The sequence below is a fragment of the Protobothrops mucrosquamatus genome, unplaced genomic scaffold, assembly GCF_001527695.2.
Source record: "Protobothrops mucrosquamatus isolate PMUCROS unplaced genomic scaffold, P.Mucros_1.0 scaffold637, whole genome shotgun sequence".
NCBI classification, from domain to species: domain Eukaryota; kingdom Metazoa; phylum Chordata; class Lepidosauria; order Squamata; family Viperidae; genus Protobothrops; species Protobothrops mucrosquamatus.
This window is the reverse complement of record NW_015386929.1, coordinates 115,677-137,652: the sequence shown is the minus strand read 5'-3', so window position 1 is coordinate 137,652 and position 21,976 is coordinate 115,677. Positions and strand designations below refer to the sequence as shown.

Sequence of the window (21,976 nt, the reverse complement as noted above, 5' to 3'; positions counted from 1 at the left end):
AACAACTGTTAAACAAATCATTATCTGGACAGGATTTATTAAAAAAAACCTTGCCCTTTTGTTGAAAGTAGAGGGCATTCCATGGCCAATGTTTATGTTAAGTAAATAACGTACAAAATATTTTGGAATTTTAATTGTTAGTATACTTTGTCAGAGCACCGCCAGCTTCTAAATTTCTTTGTAAGAAATAAAGCACGGGTGGTTTTGTTAAGATCCACAATGTCTCCTTTTTTGTTTTGTTTTGGAATCAGGAAATATCAAAATTGTGCAGAGGGGAAAGCATTTGGTTATCTAAATGCTCTAGAGTGCTACTAGCTACAGTGTAAAGCTTCCTATACAAGGAGAAGATAAGAACACAAATCTGTGATTACTGTACCTTCAGACCACTTGCGTTTAACCCCTGTTGCCTCTGCATTCTCCTTATATCCTCTCCATTTGAACAGAGAATGGAGGGAGAAGGTAGGTAGATAGTTGACAACTAAAAGTAAAAAGACCGAGCTTCAAAGTGAACTTTTGAGAAGGTTCATAATTGGGAATGATAGGGAAGTACCCTAAAAGTTAATGAACACAGAAAACAGAATAAAAATACTATGGATAAATGCTAGCAAAACAGAAAACCAATGATTTTATGGGGAACCAGTTAAATATGTAAATAAATAAATAATTTCCCTTACTTGTTCATTGATACAAGTAAGATTATGTTTAAAGAGCAGAAAAACAACAGATAAGCAATGTAAAAATAAATGGGTTCATCCATCACCTGTGAATTCATAGATATATCACTCAGCAATTTTACTGGGACTATAAAGTGCAACTCTGTAACATAGGCTCAGGATATTAGGTAGCCTAAGGAGATGGCTAAAAACAAGGGAACAAAGTTGGTCGCTTTCCAACTCTTGAAAGAAAGACAGGAAATTCCCAACATGCATTATCTATAACAAGACTTCCATTCCTGAACAGCACTGGAGTTTCCCTGTGGTGGTAAATGCACATCCACTGTGATGCTTTCAATACTCATTTTAAGCTTCCAAGCTATTCAATGAGAATATTGAAAAAAGTGAAACCCCTGAAGATTACTGTGCTGTAGTTTGATGGACTTACCTTACCCCCACAGGTAGATGCCAGTGCTGTTCAGTGTAGGAAGGGACATCACAAGGTGAATGAATGCTGAGGTATCTCACAAGTGGCAAGTTAGGAATGAAGAGGAAGCTGCTGTGCCCCACCTAAGAAACAGGAGAACAATAAGCACCACCAAGGTCAGTTGGCATTCAAACAGGGAGTCAAGCTCACTTGAAAGACAAAACGTGACAATTTAAAAAACTGAGCATAGGTTTGGAAGTCTCTGTTTGAACCCAAAACAAAAACAAAACCTTAAGTAGGTTACTGAGAATTAGATGTGGTGGTGCATTTACTGGACCCGACTGATCTAATCAAGAAAACATAAATTAAGATATTGAATAATGTTGTCCAAACTTCTGAATGGTCAGAGAAGGTAGCTGCAACTAATTAGTAGCACCAAAAGAAAGATTTCTATATACAAGTGACTCCCTCCTATCAGATTGCTCAGTAGTCATTTTCGTAATTTCCAAATGGCAATTATACATTATAATGAAAACTTTAACCACTAATGCTGATCCATTGCTCTCCTTAGAGAGAAATGCTCATTGTATGGCATTTACTCTATCTCATCTCCTTCTAATCAACGACTGCTGATGATATATTATTGTGTATATTTTTCCATTTGCTATGGTTGGCATGATATAGAAAATTTTGTGTAAAATATTATCCTTTAAACAGGGAGGATGGCATCTAAAATCGCTGTAGAAATTTCTGTTCCAGGCCCAGAATAATTAATGCAGAAACAAAAGGGAAGTATTAGAGCGATGAATCTCAGAAGTTCTAAGATAAAATGTTATTGTTAACATTGAATTCCGATTTCCTACCTATTTAACTGTACAATCATGCTGTAAAATTTCTGGTAATTTACCAACTTCCCATTGTCCAAAGTCTGAAAAGACAGCCAAGAAATTAACGAAGCAATTGGAAACCGGAGGGTGAATTGTGCCAAAATATACAACATGATGGGGTGTATGGAAGACTACTTTTCATCTCATTATGGAATCTAGGAGCAAATACAGATGAAACATGTTTTTCTTTGAAATATTTTTTGTCTTGTCTGTTCCCAGAGTCTAACCAGCAAGTAAAGAGAAAAGAAAGTATCTTTGTGTATTTGTGTGTGTGCTTGACCTAGGACAATGGGGGCATCTGGCCGTGGCAGATAAGTGGATGGCCAAAAGACCAGAGATAGTGGAGGGGGAGATAGGCAGGTGGGGGAAGTTTAAGAGAAGACAGAAGAGGCAGCCCTTTACATAACCACGGTTTGGGGTTGGGAGAGACCAAGCTGGGAATCACTTGGATTGGGCTGGGTCCTTGCTAATGACAGATAGGATTTATTTAATGACATCAACATGGACTGCCAAGATTGCCATCACTAAGGAGTGCAATTATGTGAAAGTGCATATTATGATTGCATCACTTAGTAATAGACATTCTGATCCTAATTACTGTATTACCTCTATTATCAATATGCATACTAATACTTACTGTATTTTAAGCTCCTTTCTCCTTTGTTATAGTTCTACTGTGAACCTTTAACCTATCCCAGCTGCTATTTAACATAGAAGATGAGCTTGGGCTAGCTTCAGTTCCATGCAAACAGTTTATGAAAGAACCTCAATACAGTTATTCTAAAATTGAAATAAAGTGATAAGAAAAATGCTACATACAGTTATACCAAACTGTACTATTTATATACTGTAATATGTAGCTTTGCCCTAGATTACACAATAAGCCAAACTAATGCCAAATAATATGAAGGACCTAGGGCTACAAATGCAGTAGCAAAGAGCAGGAAATGGTGTTGGCAGCATTCCCAGCACTGATTAACCATTAACTCTGGGCAAAGAGCATTAAAGCTTACCAGTATCCTTTATGCTGACTGGATTCAATCAGAAAAGGAGGGATAAGATCAAGTGCTTTTCCTATCTTACAATGTAAAAGGTCCCTTGCGATTTTAATAACAAGCAAAAGAAGATTCTTAGGCTGCACTGAAAGAAACATGTGGTATCTTCTATTCCTAGTAGTTTAAGGTTCAGTTTGTACAATAGGTAAAATAATAGATCTACAGGGGAAAAAATAGAACCTATCTCTTGTGTTTCTAGTTCTATAAATTAAATCACCTTAAAAACTGCCCATCAGTGACTCTAGCAACTGAGGCTCAAAGCTGTGATACAGTAAATTGATTGCAGTCAGACTGCAACAGATTTCATGAAGTCTCAAATAGCTTTGCTATTCCTGGTGATGGATAAAAAGATCACCCAATACAAAAAGGAGGTATTTTAAAAATGGTGCAGTTTATTATATTTTATTCTTCCCAACATCAAGAAATCAAACAAAACATAGTGATAAATCTGCTGGTCAACTCGGGATTTATCCAGCGAGCTTTATGGCTGCAAAATCCAACTCTGTGTTGCATTGCCAGTTACATCCACCTGACCCACTACATCAGGGAGGCAAGAAAATGTTGCAGGTCCCATTCCCTAAGGAAATGGGACCCAAAAGAAGGGCCTTCTCCATGGTGGCTCCCTCCCTTTGGAATATCATCCCTGCAGAAATTAGACTGGCCCCCTACTTTGACACTGCTTTCCAAGGCCCTGAACTGGTTTTGCCAGTGGACCTGGGGAACACAGAGTGGATTGGAGCCCATCAAGTGGCTCACTGACGTGTTGTCGCCGGGGTGATGATAAGTGGGTGTTACTGTTTTTTATTTTTTATACTGTGTTTTTACTGCTTGTAAGCCTGCCAAGTCGCTGTGAAAGATGGGTGTCCACATAAATATATAAATAAATAGTCACCATATAGTTATGGAAGCTTTATGTGCATTTGTTTATTTGTGTCCTTAGATTCATTTAAAGAAAATATTAAAATATGTGAGGTAGCCTCAGGCTTTGTGACTTGTATGAGTTAGACCCAATCAGGAAACTGATTCTTTGTTATTATACTTTACTGAGAAAGGTCACATTAACAATCACTGGATCATAGAACAAATGAATCCACAGTTCTCATTCAAAGCACAAATGACGAGGCTCAAATTATCCCGCTGTACTTTGGACATGTTTTGTGAAGATGTAGCTCTCTGGAGAATTCTGTAAAGCTGGGAAAGATGCAAAGAAACATAACAGGAAAGAAAAATAAGCAGCAAGATGGATGGGCCCCCAATTGCAGTTGGGAAGGGTGCACCATTGGAAGATCTACTGTAAAGAATCAGAATAGGGACAGAGCCTCCTGGAGAAAATCTATGTGGCTATTAAGGGTCAACATTGACTTGATGGCACATAATCAATACAATAAAAGTATATGATTATATTATTATTATAAAAAAGGCAATAGTAAACCACTTCTGAAAATCTTGCAAGGAAACTGCAAGGACTAGTCAAAGCAGTTATTGAAGTCAAGACTGTCTCAAAGGCTAATAATGAAAGAATGAAAGAATGTGATAATTTTTAAAACTAACATAAAAGTTTCCTATTCCTGTCCCATTAAAGTGAAGTCCTTCAACCGGAGACATTATAACACGGAACATTTTTTTATTCATACCTCCAGCTGGACAGAGACAAACTGTACTAAAAGGTTCTCCTTCTCCCAGGTCAACCATTGGGGTTATGCAAGTTGCAGTTTCAAAACTGCTAAAATTAACATTTCAGAAGTGGGAGTAGAATTTGGTCTCTTCTTTCTTCATTTCTCTTAGTGGTTGATTAGCAATATGTATTTTGTTCATTATTTTATTTTGCTTTAAGGCAGGAGTTCTTAAATTGTGGGTTATGATCAATTTAGATGGAGGTCACAACATTTTTTGACAGCTGCTCAGGTTAGTGCAAGCAAAGCAGTAATTTAAAACAGCTTTTGATAGGTTTATGCAAGAACAGTGAAAAGCAAAGCCTGAAGGAAGCTTTTAGAAATATCTAAATATAGATATCCTTGACTTACAACAGTTCTCTTAGTTACAGCTCAAAGTTACAACAGCACGGAAAAAAGTAACTTATGATCATTTTTCACACTTATGACTGTTGTAGCGTCCCCGTGATTATGTGATCAAAATTCAGATGCTTGGCAACTGGCTCCTATTTATGACAGCTGCAATGTCCCAGGGTTGTGTGATCACCTTTTGTGACCTTCTGATGAGCAAAATCAATGGGGAAGCCAGACTCACTTAAGAACAGTATTACTAACTTAACAACTGCAGAGATTCACTTAACAACTGTAGCTAGAAAGGTCATAACATGGAGCAAAACTCACGTAACAAATGTCTTGCTTAGCAACCAAAGTTTTGGCCTCAATTGTGGTCGTAGGTTGCGGACTACTCTATGTGGATCAAAAAGAATCCAACAATTACAGCAGCCCACCAAATTCTGACTTCCAGTGTGGCATTGTAGGAAGTCATGAAGATGAGTTGGAGAAACCACTCGGAAATGGTTAAGACATTTATCAGATGGGGCAGCCATTAAGCTCAGGGAGATGGGAAACTATTGAAAAGAGACTTAGACTTGTTCCCTGGGGTTTAAGAGGGAGGGAAGGGAAAACACAGGCAGACTTGCAAGATTCTGTTACTATAGCCTATCTCTATAAAGTATAGTTCTTGTCTTTCTATCGAGTCAATTTCCTAATCAGATTTACCTTTGTAGGGGTTACAATCAATCTTTTAAGTCTGCCAGGGTTTTCTTTTCCCTCAGCATATACCCCAAGAAGTTAGGGAGGAGCCAATCTGAATCTCTTCCCAATATTTTCCTCTCTCCCTGAACTTCTTACCATGTTACCAATTTTCTTTTGTGCACTAAGATAAAACCTAAGATGACCAAACTGCTTGTGCATCTGCTAAAAGTAAACTTAAATCAAGAAAATACAACCAAAGGAACATTAATTTTTACTAATTGTATATTTATTTCTTGCCCTAAACCCAATGAATTCATCTATTTTATTCGTTGAAGGCGGGGTCATGTCCCACAAATTTAGTTATTATTTTAAGAGACCCAGTATGGCTAAATTTGAAACACTACTTTAACTGTAATGTTTTGGATCTGGATGACAAACCATTGATTGTGCAGTCAAATGGCAAATGTTAATAAATTTACATTTCTGTGTAAATTTCCACATGTAGAAACCATGTTGCAATTCAGGTATCTTGGGTTCATTTTTGTGCATTGGACTCTATTAATTAATTAAATTAATTAAATTAAATTTCTGTGAGGGAAATTTAACTGAGATGATTCAGAAATAGTAGTTCAAAAACAATAACTACTCTGCAGTTATCTTAACACTGACAGTAACATATAATCTATAAACCAAAAAAATCTAGCTATCTATCATATTTCACATAGATAAATTTATATAACTTTACATTTTAAAAATTATAATAAATGTTGCATTCTATTTAACAGTATTAAATAGAATTCCAAAGAAAATGTTGATTTTTGTTAAGCCTTAAAATTATTGTAGTATTAATTATGAAACTCAGAAATACGGTAGATTCTTCATAAAAATAGTTTTACAAATTAAACTCAAAAGTTTACAGAAGGAATGTATACTATTTGTTTACTCTTTTAAGCTAATCTGCTTTGAATCTATACTTAGTAATGCTTAGTGCAGAAGTCCTGTGACAAATTAATGAGGTCCAACCTACAACACTACAACCCAGAGAAATGCTACATGCAATGAGTATAAATCCAGAAGTCATGGAAGCAGGATTTTGTTTTTAAGTTAGATAAAAGTTATGCTCTTCTAAACTAGGCTTTAGAAGCAAAGCATGCTTTACTTATTACTTAATACAGCCTTGTCCTTTACCAATTCACCTGAAAGACAGAAAGGAAAAAGGAATTCTATGTGTTCAGCAAATAGATTGGTAGAAAATGAAAATATAGAAATTACCAATCGCAGTTGGCACTGGCAACTCCACAACTAAGCAATGTGATCATGAAGTGAAACATCATACGATCACGCTGGACTTATGTCATTTCCACTGTGGTCATTAAGCAAATTATTGCAGCTTGTTAAGCGCGACTATGACTTGTGACTTCCTGCTGGCTTCCCCATTGACTTTACTTGTTGAAAGTCAGCTGTGAAGATTGTAAATGATGATCATGTGACTGCGGGATGCCATTGACTGCTGTAAATGTGTATCAATTGGATATGACTGCAGGGATGCTGCAATGGCCACAAATGCAAGGGCCAATTGTAAACGTACTTTTTGAGCGTTGTTGTAGCTTTGAACAGTTGCTGAACAAGGCAGTCAGTGAAGACTACCTGTATTTCTTCTATTAATATGTTTAGTAGTGTGATATATTTTTGAATTTCAGTTTGGTGCTGGAAGAAAGGCTAAAGTCTAAAAAACTGCACAGAAGTATCAGGTTTTTCAGACTGGGACAGCTCTATGGATAAGCTTACCCATAACTACTGACTTTGCTGAAGAAACTTCATGATTCAAATGCAGCTATCTTATGATGTTTATCAAACAGGTTTATCATACAGTCCTTTAAGATTAAGAATGTGACTAGTGAAGAGAGATATGGTCAAATTGTTCTTTAATTTTTCAAATTCTGCCTTAATAAGAATAATAAAATAATTTAATCATGAACCAGATTTGTGTAAACTACAAAAACAGATCAGCTAAACAATGATCTCTTAAAAAGATTGAAAATAATTACAATATAACAATTAAGCAAGTTTTCTTTTAACATGCACTGAGCTTTTATGTGTAGGGCAATTAGTAGAATCAATTTGTTCTGACTCACTTCAGATCAGTGTTTCTTAACCTCCCCAAATTTAAGATGCAAGGATTTCAACTCCCAAAATTTTAGTTGGCTGGGGAATTCGAGGGGGAATTATGGAAGGTGAAGTCCATGCATCTTAAATTTACTAAGGTTGAAGACCACTGCTCCAAACACACTGAAATTAAAGGCAGAGTTCTGCCTTTGTTAAGTCATGATATTATCATGAAATTTAATCAGTAAAACAGAATTTTACCTTTACTGAATAGTTGACAAGCCAAATAAGTATTTAATTAACATTACTCTACCACTAAACTAGTACAAACTATTATTATTCAGAACAGACCAAATGGTTTGTCAAGATTCAGTCGAATCACTTAAAATTTTATTCCAATGAAAAGGAAAATAAACCAAATAAATGCAAACGTCTGCTTAACACAGATGGATGCAGCTTTAATAAATCATTTTTTTCTATACCGTAACTAGAATCAATAAATGGATCCTTTAAAGATTATTACTACAGGCTGTTCTTCCATGAATATATTTTCTCAAAATATATATTCAACATTTTTAAATCAACAATATAATGCAATAAATGTATATTAAGACGTGGCATTTCTATAAATCTGCTTAGTTGCTTGCTTTTAAAATCTGAAAAATGTAGTAATAATCTTTAAAGGATCCATTTATTGGTTTATTCTCCTTTTCATTGGAATAAAATTTTAAGTGATTCGACTGAATCTTGACAAACCATTTGGGCTGTTCTGAATAATAATAGTTTGTACTAGTTTAGTGGTAGAGTCATGTGGGACATGACCCCTGGCAATTCTGTGTAGGCTGAGGAAGACTTCTGATATTCTGGGAGATGTTCTGTCCATTAATGTGGAAATATAAGTGTAATTATCTAATTAAGTATCAGATGTCCTGCAAAAGCAATGACCATCATAACAAGGAGAGATCAGGAAATTTTCTGTAGCAAATCTTACCCTCTTTTCTATCTATAGGTTTTGACACATTTGTGTCAAAGTTCTGCATCTGTTGCCCCTTGAAACAGCGGAGATGTTCCTGTTCTATTAGATTACTTTCTTCTTCTTCTAGTGGTTGCCAAGTGCCATCAATAAACCATTGTCCACGCATCACAGGAATCTTTTCAGATTCTAAAATGGAAAAAAACAGAATATTAAGATCCCATGTAGGCTAGAGCAATCTGGTTGAATATTTAAACAACAATGGACACCACATGAATGTATTTATTTTCCTAAGATTATACAGCACAATATAATAAACTCTGCTGTATTATAAAAATAAATAATAAGAAAATAATTTTATTAGTAGGCTATCTGTGTCTGATGATTGCTAATAAGGATGAAACTAGTGAGTAATCAATGTCGCTGAAAAATATCACATAGAATACTGGTAGTCCTCAATCTATGATCACAAATGAACCCAAAATTTCCATTGCTAAGCAAGACAGTTTTGTTACGTGAATTTTGTCCCATTGGGTCTTTAACTCATCAACCGTAGTCTGAAGCATTTGGCCTTCCTGGAAATATAGCCTCAAGGGAGGCAATGGGAAGCTGGGTTGGGGTAGTGTTGTTTGCCAATTTGAATAAGCGTGAATTATTTCTGTTTTTGAAAGAGGCAGTGGTACACACTTTCTCAAGGAAGTCTGGGCTCCAAGTGACACATAACTTCCCAGACCCTTCAACTGTAAAGAGACTCAGGGCTCAATATTCTCCATGCTCCTGTTTAATACCTATGTGAAATTGCTGGATGATATCACCTAGTAATATGGGGGTAGATTTCATCAAAATGTTAATTTTCACATCTTGACCTCTGGCCACAAAATTGGTCAGTCAAACTGCAACCCAGGAGCCTGGTGCCTAACCACATATCAATGGAAAGGGACAGGCTGAGATTAAATTTTTGTAAAATGGAGTGACTCTGGATTCAAAGGCCTACCAATTCCAGATGGATTCCATTCTTAAGTTTGAGCTGCACTCCCCCAGGGGTAGGAGAGTCACAATCCGGGGGCTTACAACCTTAGAGTCACAGCTCCTGCTTGAGAAATCGATTGCACCTGTGGCCAAGAGGGCTCTTGCTCAGCTCAGTCTTATATGTACTAATTTTGACCTTCTGGAGCTGGAATCAGTACTAATTGTCATTCACGCCTTAGTTGCCTCTCAAATGATATTGCAAGGTACTCTGTTTGGGGCTGCCTCTGAAGAGCATTCAGAGGCTACAGTTCGCCCAAAATGCAGTGGCTTAACTATGAATGAGCTGAAGCAGCCTTGTAACAGCTCTTCTTCAAGAACTGCACTGACTGTCAGCTGGCAGTTAAGATGCTGGTTATCATTTTTAAAACTTTTTATGGTTCATGACCTGGGAATTTATGGAACTGATGAAAAGCTAAAGTAGATGTTTCACTAAGCCAGGGGAAGGGGTTGTTATTATTATCCCTCTGGATCGTAGATTGGGTTTGTTTTTTTGTTTTTGATCATGACTCCCATTTTTATAGGATGACAATGTATGCTGTGTCCTTTGATTTGTAGCTATTGTTTTAATCACAATTACACATATTGGGAACTTGTATGCTGCTCAGAATACTGTATCTAATTATAGGTGCATGAAAAACAAAACTACTGGTTAATTAATTACATACAAAAATGAAACATTAGCAATCAGCCAATTAATTCCTCTTTCATCACTTTACACAGCATTAATTAATTTTAGATCTGCTTTGGTTCTCATCTCTAGTTCCTAACTAGTTCAAAAACTGAACTCTTCCTCAACTGATAAAAGATTATTTGTTCTTATATACAAGGTATACGAAAACTCTTGGATTTATTTATTATTAAATTTATATGCTGCCCATTTTGCCTAGAGGATGAAGTATTGTGCAAGGCTACTACACAAAGGAAATTCCTGTCAAGAGGGGAGTGAGACAAGGTGTGTTCTAGCTCCCCTTTTTAATCTATATATTAACTACTTTATAGCCAAATTAAATAAAGATAGTCCTCAACATACAACAGTTCATTTAATGACCATTTGAAGTTACAATGGCACCAAAAAAAGTGACTTATGACCATTTTTCACACTTAAGATCGTTGCAGCATCCCTATGGCCATGTGATAAAAATTCAGACACTTGGCAACTGATTCATAATTATGATGATTGCAAGTGTCCCAGGGGGGTCATGTGATCATCTTTTGTGACCTTCTGACAAGCAAAGTCAATGGGGAAGCCAGATTCACTTAACAACCGTGTTACTAACTTAACAACTGCAGTTATTCACTTAACAAATGTGGCAAGAAAGGTTGTAAAATGAGGCAAAACTCACTTAACAAATATCTCGCTTAGCAACAGAAATTTTGGGCTCAGTTGTGGTCATAAATCGAGGACTACCTGTAGTCCATTTCTTCATGGCCCAAAATTGGGAAATAGACATATTTTTGTTGCTTTGTATGCAGTGATGCCATGCTACTTTCTCAGACACAGATTGGCTTGAAATGTGTGTTATATATTTGCTGAACACTATCAAGAAGAATTAGAAATTAATTACTCCAAAACTCAGGTCATAGTTTTTGCTAAGTGTCCTAAGACACATATGGTACCTAAATAGCATTTCAACAAAGCAGGTTAACACTTTAACTATCTGGGGATTTTTTTCCATGCTATGGGCAACCATACATCTCATGTCAATTATGTTATCTCAAACATAGGAAAAAAACAGTGCTGTTTTTACAATCCTACTTCTCGAAAGGAACCCAGCATATACCTGCAGCATCTGAAGTCTTTTCAGCTAAGATCTGAGCCTAGCTCTTTGTGGAGTTCAGTTGGGCTCCTACAGGTGATTCCTTCCTCTTAGTTCAATCCAAGTTTTTGAGATCAATTTTTCCAATACTTTGCTGCATTTAGAACAGTGAACCTGGCCAACCTAAATTAGAAATTTCTGCCTGGATTTTTATTTTCTCCAATTCGCTTAAGCTCTCCTTTTTTTCAGCTTAATTGTGACTGACAGTTTTCAGTCTTCCTGGCATCAGCCAATATATGACAAACTGCAACTTTATGGCTTTTCATGACTTGACATCACCCTGATGGGCTATGCACTGCAGCAGCTGATCTCAAGCAGTGGACGATTTAGAGCTTCAAGCAGATTCACCAGTTCAATCTAGAAACATCTTTCTGGGCCACTCTGCACAATCAGCCGGATATCTTAGTAACATAGCAGTTCCAAAATACAGAAGGGCTTTATCCTTGGCCAGATTCAATGTACTCTTAACAGCCATTACTGAAGGGAGATACCAAAAGGTCCTCTTCCAGCAGAGACTATGTCCATGCGGTGGAGGAATAACTGAAACAATGGAATGCAGATGCTTGTCCAGAATTATTATTTAATTTTTAATTAAACAAATTATTAATTATTATTTAATAATTATCACTTAATTATTTTTGAAGGCATTTTCAATGGAAGACATTCTACAGTGCTACGATTCACATGGTAAAAAGATAAAGGTAATGGTTTCCCCTGCCCAGTTGTGTCTGACTCATCTCCGTTTCCTAGCTAAGGGAGCCAGCATTGTCCAAGGACGCTTCTGTGATCATGTGGCTGGCATGACTATATGCCAAGGCACATGGAACACAGTTACTTTCCCACTGAGGTGGTAGCTATTTATCTACTTGCATTTGCATGCTTTGAAACTGCTAGGTTGGCACAGCTATATTAGAAAGAACTAAGAAGCAGCAATGAAAATTTACTGGGGAAATGAGAATAGATAATGTGAGAACAGAACAGAAACAGATAATCAATAATGCATACATGATCATTCGAAGGCCTACATAAAGCAAGCATTCTCTTTTTTAAACTGCACACTTAAGGGAAAATGGTAAGTTCTCTCAAAGAATATTAGGTATGTGATCCACCAGGAATACTCCTCTACTTGGAGTCTTAGGAGAGTATGTGTAAAAAAGACCGAAAGTCTTTGCAAAAGAATGAAACAGATTCTGCCTAAAGATTTCAGCCTTGGCGATGAAAACCCAATAATCAGCCCAGCAACCATGAAATTAATAAAATGTCAAATGGGTAAGATGTTTAGGAAAAAAATACTGACAGAACTAATCATGGTTGAATAACTTTAGACAATAAGATGCCTGGGCTAACAGTGTTATCCCTAAGTAAAGTCAGGCAGTTGTCTGACTCATAGACTATAGGTACTGCAACATCCTCATGGTCGCATGATCAAAATTCAGATGCTTGGCAACTGACTCATATTTATGACTTAACAAATGTCTCACTTAGCAACAGAAATTTTGGGCTCAATTGTGGTTGTAAGTTGAGAACTCTCTGTAATTCAATAGGCACCAAGAAACAACAGGTGCAAGTCATAAGTAGTGAAGGGTTCATATGGTTTGGATAAGGCTTGTAGAAAGACTGCAGAAAAATATGAGAGAATCTTGTGGTGGAAATTGTTACTTGTTCTATAAAGTGTTCCTACTAAGTGAAAAAGAATGTTCACCACTTAGCAGTGAAAGGCATAAATTGTCACCAAAGTGTCACAAATGAAACTCTAAACATATGAGTCTTAAGAGACAGTAAATATGTCAGTGTGTGATATCTAGCAGCACAAATTCTATCATAAATTTCAGAAATTTTCTTGCATAAGAAGTTGATTCTCATGGCAAACAGTGTCAGACTTCAGAAAGAGGTGTATTAAATCTGTTCCTCAGAAATTCAAGTGCCTATTTAACTATAACAGAAGTTTCACAACTTAGTCATAGCTAAATAAATTGCCTTAATGGAAATAAAAATCAAATTATGCATCTAATGATTTGCATCTGCCCAAGCACATACATCAAGCCCTTTAAACCTTATTAATCATAGATTTAAATCCTAAGCCTTTTATTTAGTCATTCCAAATTAATAGATTTTGAACCATTCTTTTCTCAGCTTCAAGATTATGTGGCACCTACAGTACTCAATGTTTATTCAGTGTTGGGTCTGGCTTGAGTACTGATTCCCACCTTGCCTGCTTCAGCTTTTACATGCAGTATTTTGACATTCAATGGAGATTACATATTATTCAATGACTATTTGGTCAATAGAATCAATAGGGTCAAAATTAATGATCTAGACCAGTATTTCTTAAAACATTTTTCCCTCAGGATCCCTTTCTTCTTTTAACTTAGTCAAACAAATCAATCTTATAAAACTTCTCTGAATTTTTAAATTTATTCATTTACCATTTCAAAGTCCCAGAGATAATTTGCTGATCATCTGTGTTTCCAAGCGAAAAATCTTCATGATTTTAAGAGATTGCTTTATATCAATAAATAAATTTTATCCTTTTGTTTGTCATTGCTAAAAATATCTTTCCAAATCTCTGCAAAGCTTTCATTTAGGACCAGAAGAAACAAATTATCCAAACCAGTTTCTTGGTTTAATATCTGTTCTCTCCTCCAGGGAATAAGTCATCAATCACATCCATTTGTATTACATTTAAATCATCCTTTAAATTAATTTTATAGACATCCACTGTCCTTATTTTGTAACTTCATTAGAACAAGTTCTGTCAATTTTATCAAATATTTGATCTATTCTGTCCAAAAGCTTGGCTGAGACATATTCAAAACTTTGCACTAAAGATTTCTGCTTTGTTTTCTTTTCCTTTGGTTCTAGTGTCCAGCCTTCAAGGTCTCCTTATCATAAAAAAACCCAACCAACCAACCCCCCTAAAATCTCCATTTCCCCTCAAAATATCTTCTAAATAATTCAACGCTATAATTCCAAATCCCTCTGACCTCTTAAGTCACTATTAACTTTCCAAAATCCATGTACTATGCACTCTTTTGCTGCATAGTCCAAAAAAATCATGTACTCTAAAAACTTTTAAAATCAATTTTACACCATTATCTTTTAAGGAGGAATACAGTAAAATCATGCCAATCTGAAGGGTCTTAATCTTTCCAATATACAAAAATAAATAAATAAATAAATAAATAAAGTTGTTAAGCTATAAGACTCAGTCAAACTTAATGTCCATGTAGGGTGCTTTATGAGTGTAAGCTTCATGTCATAAACTCCACTCATAAGCAGACCATAAAATAGCAGTTTCCATGGTCTTCTCATGAAGAACAATTGTCCAAGGCCATGTGGATGATCTAAATTAGGAGTGTCAAACTCGCAACGTCACGTGAGCCAGCAGTTTGACACCCCTGATCTAAATGATCCTTGTTCTGCTCAGACCCAGCATCCAACCACAATTCCCCTCACAAAAGCTGTCTTGCTTGCAAGCAGAAGCCAGCAAGCTATCAGCTTGCCATAGTGCTCATGGGAACTGTCTGATTTAGACAAAATCTTAAGCATTATGTTTGGCCTTAATATATGCAATGAGTACAGGTAGTTCTTGATTTAATATTCATGATACATATTGTTAACTTGTGTCACTAGCTTCCTGTTTTTAAATAATAACAAAACAACAACAATAATAATAATAGTTGGAACGGACCTTGGAGATAATCTAGTCCAGTGGTTCTCAACCTTTTTAATGCCGCGACCCCAACCGGTCGTAAGTCGAGGACTAAACCGGTCGTAAGTCGAGGACTACCCAACCGGTCGTAAGTCGAGGACTTTCCCTGCCCAGGAGCGCCACGCATGCGTGGTTCCGCCCCCTGCGCCTGCCGAGGCGTAGCTGGCAAGCGGCAGAGACGGAGCAGGCCGACCACCAGCTGGCCCAGCCCAAGGGAGGTAAGGCACCCGCCGGAAAAGGGGAAAAAATGGCGGACAAAAAAAATGGCGGACAGCCTTGCTTGGTGACCCCCGTGAAATGGCCGATCGACCCCAAATGGGGTCCTGACCCACAGGTTGAGAACCACTGATCTAGTCCACCTCCTGCTCAGGCAGGAAATCCTATACCATTTCAGACAAATGGCTGTCCAATCTCTTCTTAAAAACTTCCAGTGTTGGAGCATTCACAACTTCTGGAGGCAGGTTGTTCCACTGATTAATTGTTCTCACTGTCAGGAAGTTTCTTCTTAGCTCTAGGGTGCTTCTCTCCTTGATTAGTTTCCATCTGTTGTTTCTTGTCTTGCCTTCAGGCACTTTGGAGAATAGCAAATTCTCCAAAGAGAATTATTTTTCTCTTCTTATCAGCAGTCCAACTAAAACATACAGTATACTATTATAAAACCTTTGCTAGCATTTTTCTTGGTCTTGAAACTATGTAAATTAACGAACAGCCTTTATGTACTTTTGTAAAAGCAACTAGTATAATGGTAAAATTTTATCAGACTCATTGGAAAACTATTTTGTTATGGTTGCTCCCACTTACAGTAATCTACACTGTCAATAAAAGAGAGCTTATATCAAATTAGAGAAAGTAATAGCTTTCGTGTGTCCTCTGAAAGACTATAAACGATATAATAAAAGAAATACACACATAATATCTCAGGATCAGTGGAAATGAAACTATTTATCCTATACTTCCTTTTCCTATCAGTGGAAAAGGCTGAATTTCTCTGGATAACAGAAGGATAATAAAACAGTAAGAGAACTGACGGAAGCAAAGATATTGATTTGAAGGATGCAAATATAAGAAAGCTTATAAGCAACAATTAAGAATATGCAACTTACTGTGACAAGTATTCAACAGCACCTTTCATCAAGTTCTTCAAAATTATCACATTACAACACACACAATTTAGTATGTGGGAAATCGGCCCTTCCTTTCTCTGAGTCATGAAGGAAACAATCTCCATGGATATTTCACGACTGCATGGAATCAGTGAGCTTTCATACAAACACACACACACACACACACACACACACACACACACACTCCTATGTAGTTGGAAACTTGCTGCATCAGGATTTTGTGGCAACTTTCATGAATATACAAAAATTCCTCATTGTAGATAATCATGCTGTATATATCATGATTTAGAGAGGTGAAGAACTGCACATAATATTTTCACACTGAATTATTATGTCAATATATCACTGGAACAAGAATCCATTAGACCAGGGGTGTCAAACTGCCAGCCTGTGGGCCACACGCGTCACGCGGAAACGGCATCCACCCCATTGCTGGCAATGGGAAAAAAATTCCGATACGTCGCACGGTGTCATGTGACATCTTGCTCAGTATAAGAATCCATATTAAAATAACCCCTGCCCAGCCTTTACTTGAGCAAAAAGGAGCAAAATATAAGCTGGCATTAGATTTCAGCACTAATTTCAATCCAGACATATATTATGAGATTATTGATGGTAAATGTAACAATGGTAGATAGCACTATAGAGATGAGGTCTTACAGATTGATCAAATACTGTAATTTTCTCAGGATCACATGATTACTTCTTTTTTAATAGAACACTATTTTAGGAGGCACTCAGGTCGTGATATCAGGCCCATCCCCAGCCACTTCCACAGGCCAATACCCAGTCATAGAGCCATAGAACAACACCATTGAAGCCCGTTGGGCCTCATGAATCAAATAAGGATCTCCATGCCAAACCATGTAGAACTGTAAAGATTTAAACCAGCACTTTTCATTGCATTCAGAAACATATGGGAAGCCACTGCAGGGCCCAGAGTAGAGATCTCATGTGCTTATGTCATTCTGCACCAGTCAAAACCCAACATAATGTACTGTATCAATAAAATGGGTGATCTTTCATGGCAAACCATGTAGAGTAGCATTGCAATAATGCAAAGAAGTAATGGTGTGTGAGTTATTCTTGGGAGATCCTAGTACTCCAATAGAGCTACAACTGGTATAACAGCTGGAGATTAACAAACCCTACCTTGGACACAGAGTTCACTTCCTCGTTCAGTAGGTCCTAGAAATTACATATCTTTTCTTTTGGGATTAATGCTAGTACTACAAAATGTAACATTGGCAACATTAAAGAATCTGCTGGGCAGCGGATGTCCAACCTATGCCAATAGCTTAATTTAACATATTAGTATTCACATTTTGACCCCAAACCCAATAGAATAATCTCAGAAACAACATTCTTGTCCCACCAGGTTTCAATAATACACGAAACAAACAAGCACATAAAAGGTTTAAGAAATAGCAAGCCAAAGAAATTAAAACCCATGACGATGAAAAATATATAGGTAAAACTAATTTGCAGCAATAATGTTCAGTATACCTCTCTGTACCTTTCTAACTGGCAAATGTTCACTTCCACAAAGTCCATAAACTGTTCCTACAATGCCCCTCTCATCTTTTTCAGGATATTATCAATTGCACAACCCAAAAATTACTCTAGATTCCTTATTGCTAGATGCTTAATTTAACAATGAGCCAACAGGTACTAACTAATGATACTTGAGAAGAAGAAAAGAGCACATTCATAAAGAGATAAACCAACTTTATTTTAGTTAGTTAGTTCTTTTCTTAGATTTTGAGATCACTCAACTACAAAAGGCCTCAGGTTATCCAATAGGATGCACAATCACTTGCATATGGAAGTGTGACTGTGTGTGATCATTGTCACTTAGGGAAAAATAATAAACAAGAGATATATGCATATGTAAAAGAAACAAAATAAAAAAAAATATTAATTTGGGAAGGTGCTCCATAGCAGAAGACAATAATACGATATACAGAGAAGATGCTGACATGTATTGAAGACCTGAGCCTTCTTCTTACTTGACAGATCAAGAGTCTATAAAGATGAAGCAAGTGCTCAGTGATTGTGCATATTTGAAGAATGGCCAATGCAAGCAGAGGGGGGAAAAAAGGGACACTCCATTAAGGGCAAAGCTGCTGGATTATCCATTCTTCTTCATCCTTCTCCTGCTCCTATGCCTATGATGTTTATGTTGTATGCTTACAAGCAGGATTCTAGCATTTTATTTTTTTAAGGAACAAACACATTTATATAGAATCCCAAACCTACAAATACAATGCATGTTTGGTTAAGTATTGACTACTGAATATAGGGGAGCTGATTTTCTTGTGCAAGGTTTAGAGCAGTGTTTCTCAACCTTGACAATTTTAAGGCATGTGGACTTCAACTCCCAGAATTCCACAGCCAGCATTGCTGGCTGTGGAATTCTGGGAGTTGAAGTCCACATGCCTTAAAATTGTCAAGGTTGAGAAACACTGGTTTAGAGCAGGGGTTCTCAACCTTGACAACTTTAAGACTTGTGGACTTCAACTCCCAGAATTCCTCAGCCAGCAAAGCTGGCTGAGGAATTCTGGGAGTTGAAGTCCACAAGTCTTAAAGTTGCCAAGGTTGAGAACCCCTGGTTTAGAGGATGATCATTTCACCCTTAACCAGGCACGCAAAGGATTTCAGCACCTTAGGCGAGGCATTCCCTCTCCGGAGAGAACCGCAGCGACTCCCCAAAGGATGCGGTCTACTCACTTGCTCCAGGCAGGAGCCACGATAAAAGGGAAGAGGAGGAAAGCCACTTACGGTTCCAATAAACCGGATAGCACTCGGCGTGGACCACATCCACCTCGTAGAGGCCTCCCCGGACACAAACCGGCTCAGGGCTCAGGATGCTCGGAGAAGGCGCGAGTTTCTCGGGCCCACCTGTGGGGCCGGGCGAAGAAGCCTGGTCGTCAACCACCCCCACCAGAAGGGCGCGATAGGCCAGCTCGATGCGCAGCGAGTCGTAGCCGATAAACGGCTTCCAGCCCTTGCGGTCCTCGCGGTAGAACCAGCGCACCTCCTCGGCTCCCAGCTCGCGGACGACCTCGTAACTGCGGCCGATACAGGAGGAAGCCGAGATGCCTCCGCCGCTCAGCCCGCTGCCCGAGCCGCGGGCTCGCTTGCGGCGCTCGGCCACGGCGCAGCCTTGGGTAGAAAAACCGCTGCCGGCGCTCTCGCTGCTGGCCAAGTCGCCGGCGCCTTCCTCGTCGGCCGCTCCGTCGAGCTCGTCGTCGTCGTCGTCATCGTCATCGTCCTCCTTCTCGTCGTCGTCGTCCTCCTCCTCCGCCCCGTCTTCCTCACGGCCCAACGGCGGGTAGAGCAGCCCGGCAGCGCCGCCCGCGTCCATCAGCGCGGCGGCGGCGGCGCCGGGGTCGAGGAGCAGGAGGCGGTTGCTGCGGCGCCGGCGCCGCCTCTGTGGGGGAGAAGCGTTAAGAAGTGGGGAATGGTGGCGGCGGTGGTGGTGGTGGTGATGCGGCCGCCGGTGGGGGGGCGGCGGCGGCGGCGGCAAGTGCTGTGGACCTTCCGCGTGGTCCGGCACCGCTTCCTCGGAACCCGAAGACGACAACCGCGCCGGCGGCTGAGGAGGAGAGCGCGGGCGCGGCGACTGCTCCTCCGCCGCCGCCGCCGCCGCCGCCTTAGAATCTGTCAGCGGTTTCTCCTCAGAATCACACATTCTCCTCGCGCCTTTGCGGAAACCGCCCAGGCAGGCAGCGGTCGGGTTCGAAGCGGAGGAGCTCCCGTTGACGGCGGCCTCAGGGTTCTCCATGCCGCCGCGGAGGGGCAGGGAAGACCGGGGGGGGGGGAGGAGGAGGAGGAGGAGGCGAAGGAAGCACAGGCCGGGCGAGGGGGTCTCCGGCTCGGGCTCTTGCTCCGGCTCCGCCTCAGCTCCGCCTCCCCGCACCGCCCAGGTTTGCAGCCGCCGGCCGGGAGAAGGCGCATGCGCACCCGAGGGGAGTTGTACCCTCTCCGCGGCGCAAACATGAGAGCGTAGAAACGCCACGTTTACGGTGGGCAGGAGGAGAGGCGCCTCCTCTTTCAGTGGGTTATTCGCCATTGCTTCCGGAGCCGTCCCCTCTTTTCCACCCTATAGAACAGTGTTTCTCAACCTTGACAATTTTAAGGCATGTGGACTTCAACTCCCAGAATTCCACAGCCAGCATTGCTGGCTGTGGAATTCTGGGAGTTGAAGTCCACATGCCTTAAAATTGTCAAGGTTGAGAAACACTGCTATAGAACGTATTTAAGCAATGGATTGTAAGAACCCACGGGGTGTTAAGTAAACCAAACATTTCCAGTCTAAGATGAACTCAAAGGAATCACGTTGTAATGTAACACTAGACAATCCCCTGCCCCACTGAGTCATCGTTTCAGAGAGGTTTCCTTATCAAGATTCCTCAATGCCTCCAACAAGGACGGAGCTTCCAATGTACTGTCTTCACTGGAAAAGAGGTGTATCTGCTTTGAAAAGCCCATGTTCAACTGTATAGCGCAATCAAACAGCCCAGGAAATGTTTTTAATTTATGACATTATGTATTATGTCATAAACTGTATAGCCTATGTTGAAGTGTAAAGCGCAATCAAACATCAGCACAGGAAATGTTTTATGACATTTTGCATTAGGCCACAAACTGCTTTATAATGATGTTTGTGTTATAAAATGCTTAATCAAATTTGCCAAATTTCAGTACCACTTGGAATTTGGACACATTTGTGTAAGTTATTAGAGCACTTTAGGTAACTTGATTCAAAAAGCATTGCCCTATGGGTAAAAGTTAAAGGTTACAGGAATCAGAATTTTAGTAATGTATAGATGAAATATTATTTTGTTTGTTTAATTTGGGCTTAGCACAGCCTGTATTCGGAGCCATTGTTGTTCATGGCTAGATTCAGCCATTGTGTGCTGGCTTACTAGTGACCTAGTCCTAGCGCCGTGGTGGCGAACCTATGGCATGCGTGCCACAGGTGGCACACAGAGCCCACTCTGTGGACACGTGCGCCGTCGCCCCAGTCCTAGGACTTCAGCTGGGTTTTATAAAACCTTTTTGCTTTAGGCCTCCACCACTGTGTGCAAAAAAAAAAAAAAAGGTTCAATCAATCCATCAACTTCAACTTCTTGCGGGGGGGGGGGGAAAGATCTCACAAAGTTGGAATTGATTGATTGAACTTTTTAGTCCCACCCAGTCTGCCGTTACCACTGCAGCCACACCCACTCGATGGGCCACGCCCACCCAGCACCCGATGATACATAAGTGGGTTTTGGATTGCAGTTTGGGCACTCGGTCTCTAAAAGTTTCGCCACCACTGTCCTAGCGTCTTAGAACCCAGCTAAAATATAGGGGTCTGTGTGGGTATAGCAGCACTTACTCTGGACTGAGAAAAATGTGGCCTCGCAGAAGGATGTTGAGAGCTGTCCCAGTTTAGAGGGATTCAGATTACAGATCTGTATTACATTTTGCTCATGGAATCTGCTACTGTATATTCATG

General features: G+C 39.3%; 1 protein-coding gene across 1 annotated transcript in view; it reads right to left on the bottom strand.

Annotated features, from left to right (window-relative positions):
- DDHD1 (DDHD domain containing 1) overlaps positions 1-20,257 on the bottom strand; it is a 43,948-nt gene extending 23,691 nt beyond the window's left edge. The window contains exons 1-3 of the mRNA XM_029284473.1: positions 19,792-20,257; positions 19,252-19,635; positions 8,807-8,977 (exon numbers count right to left, since the gene is read on the bottom strand). Of these exons, the coding sequence (XP_029140306.1) occupies positions 8,807-8,977; positions 19,252-19,635; positions 19,792-20,257 (1,021 nt within the window). The remainder of the gene's footprint in view (positions 1-8,806; positions 8,978-19,251; positions 19,636-19,791) is intronic.
- Positions 20,258-21,976: the final 1,719 nt, after the last annotated feature.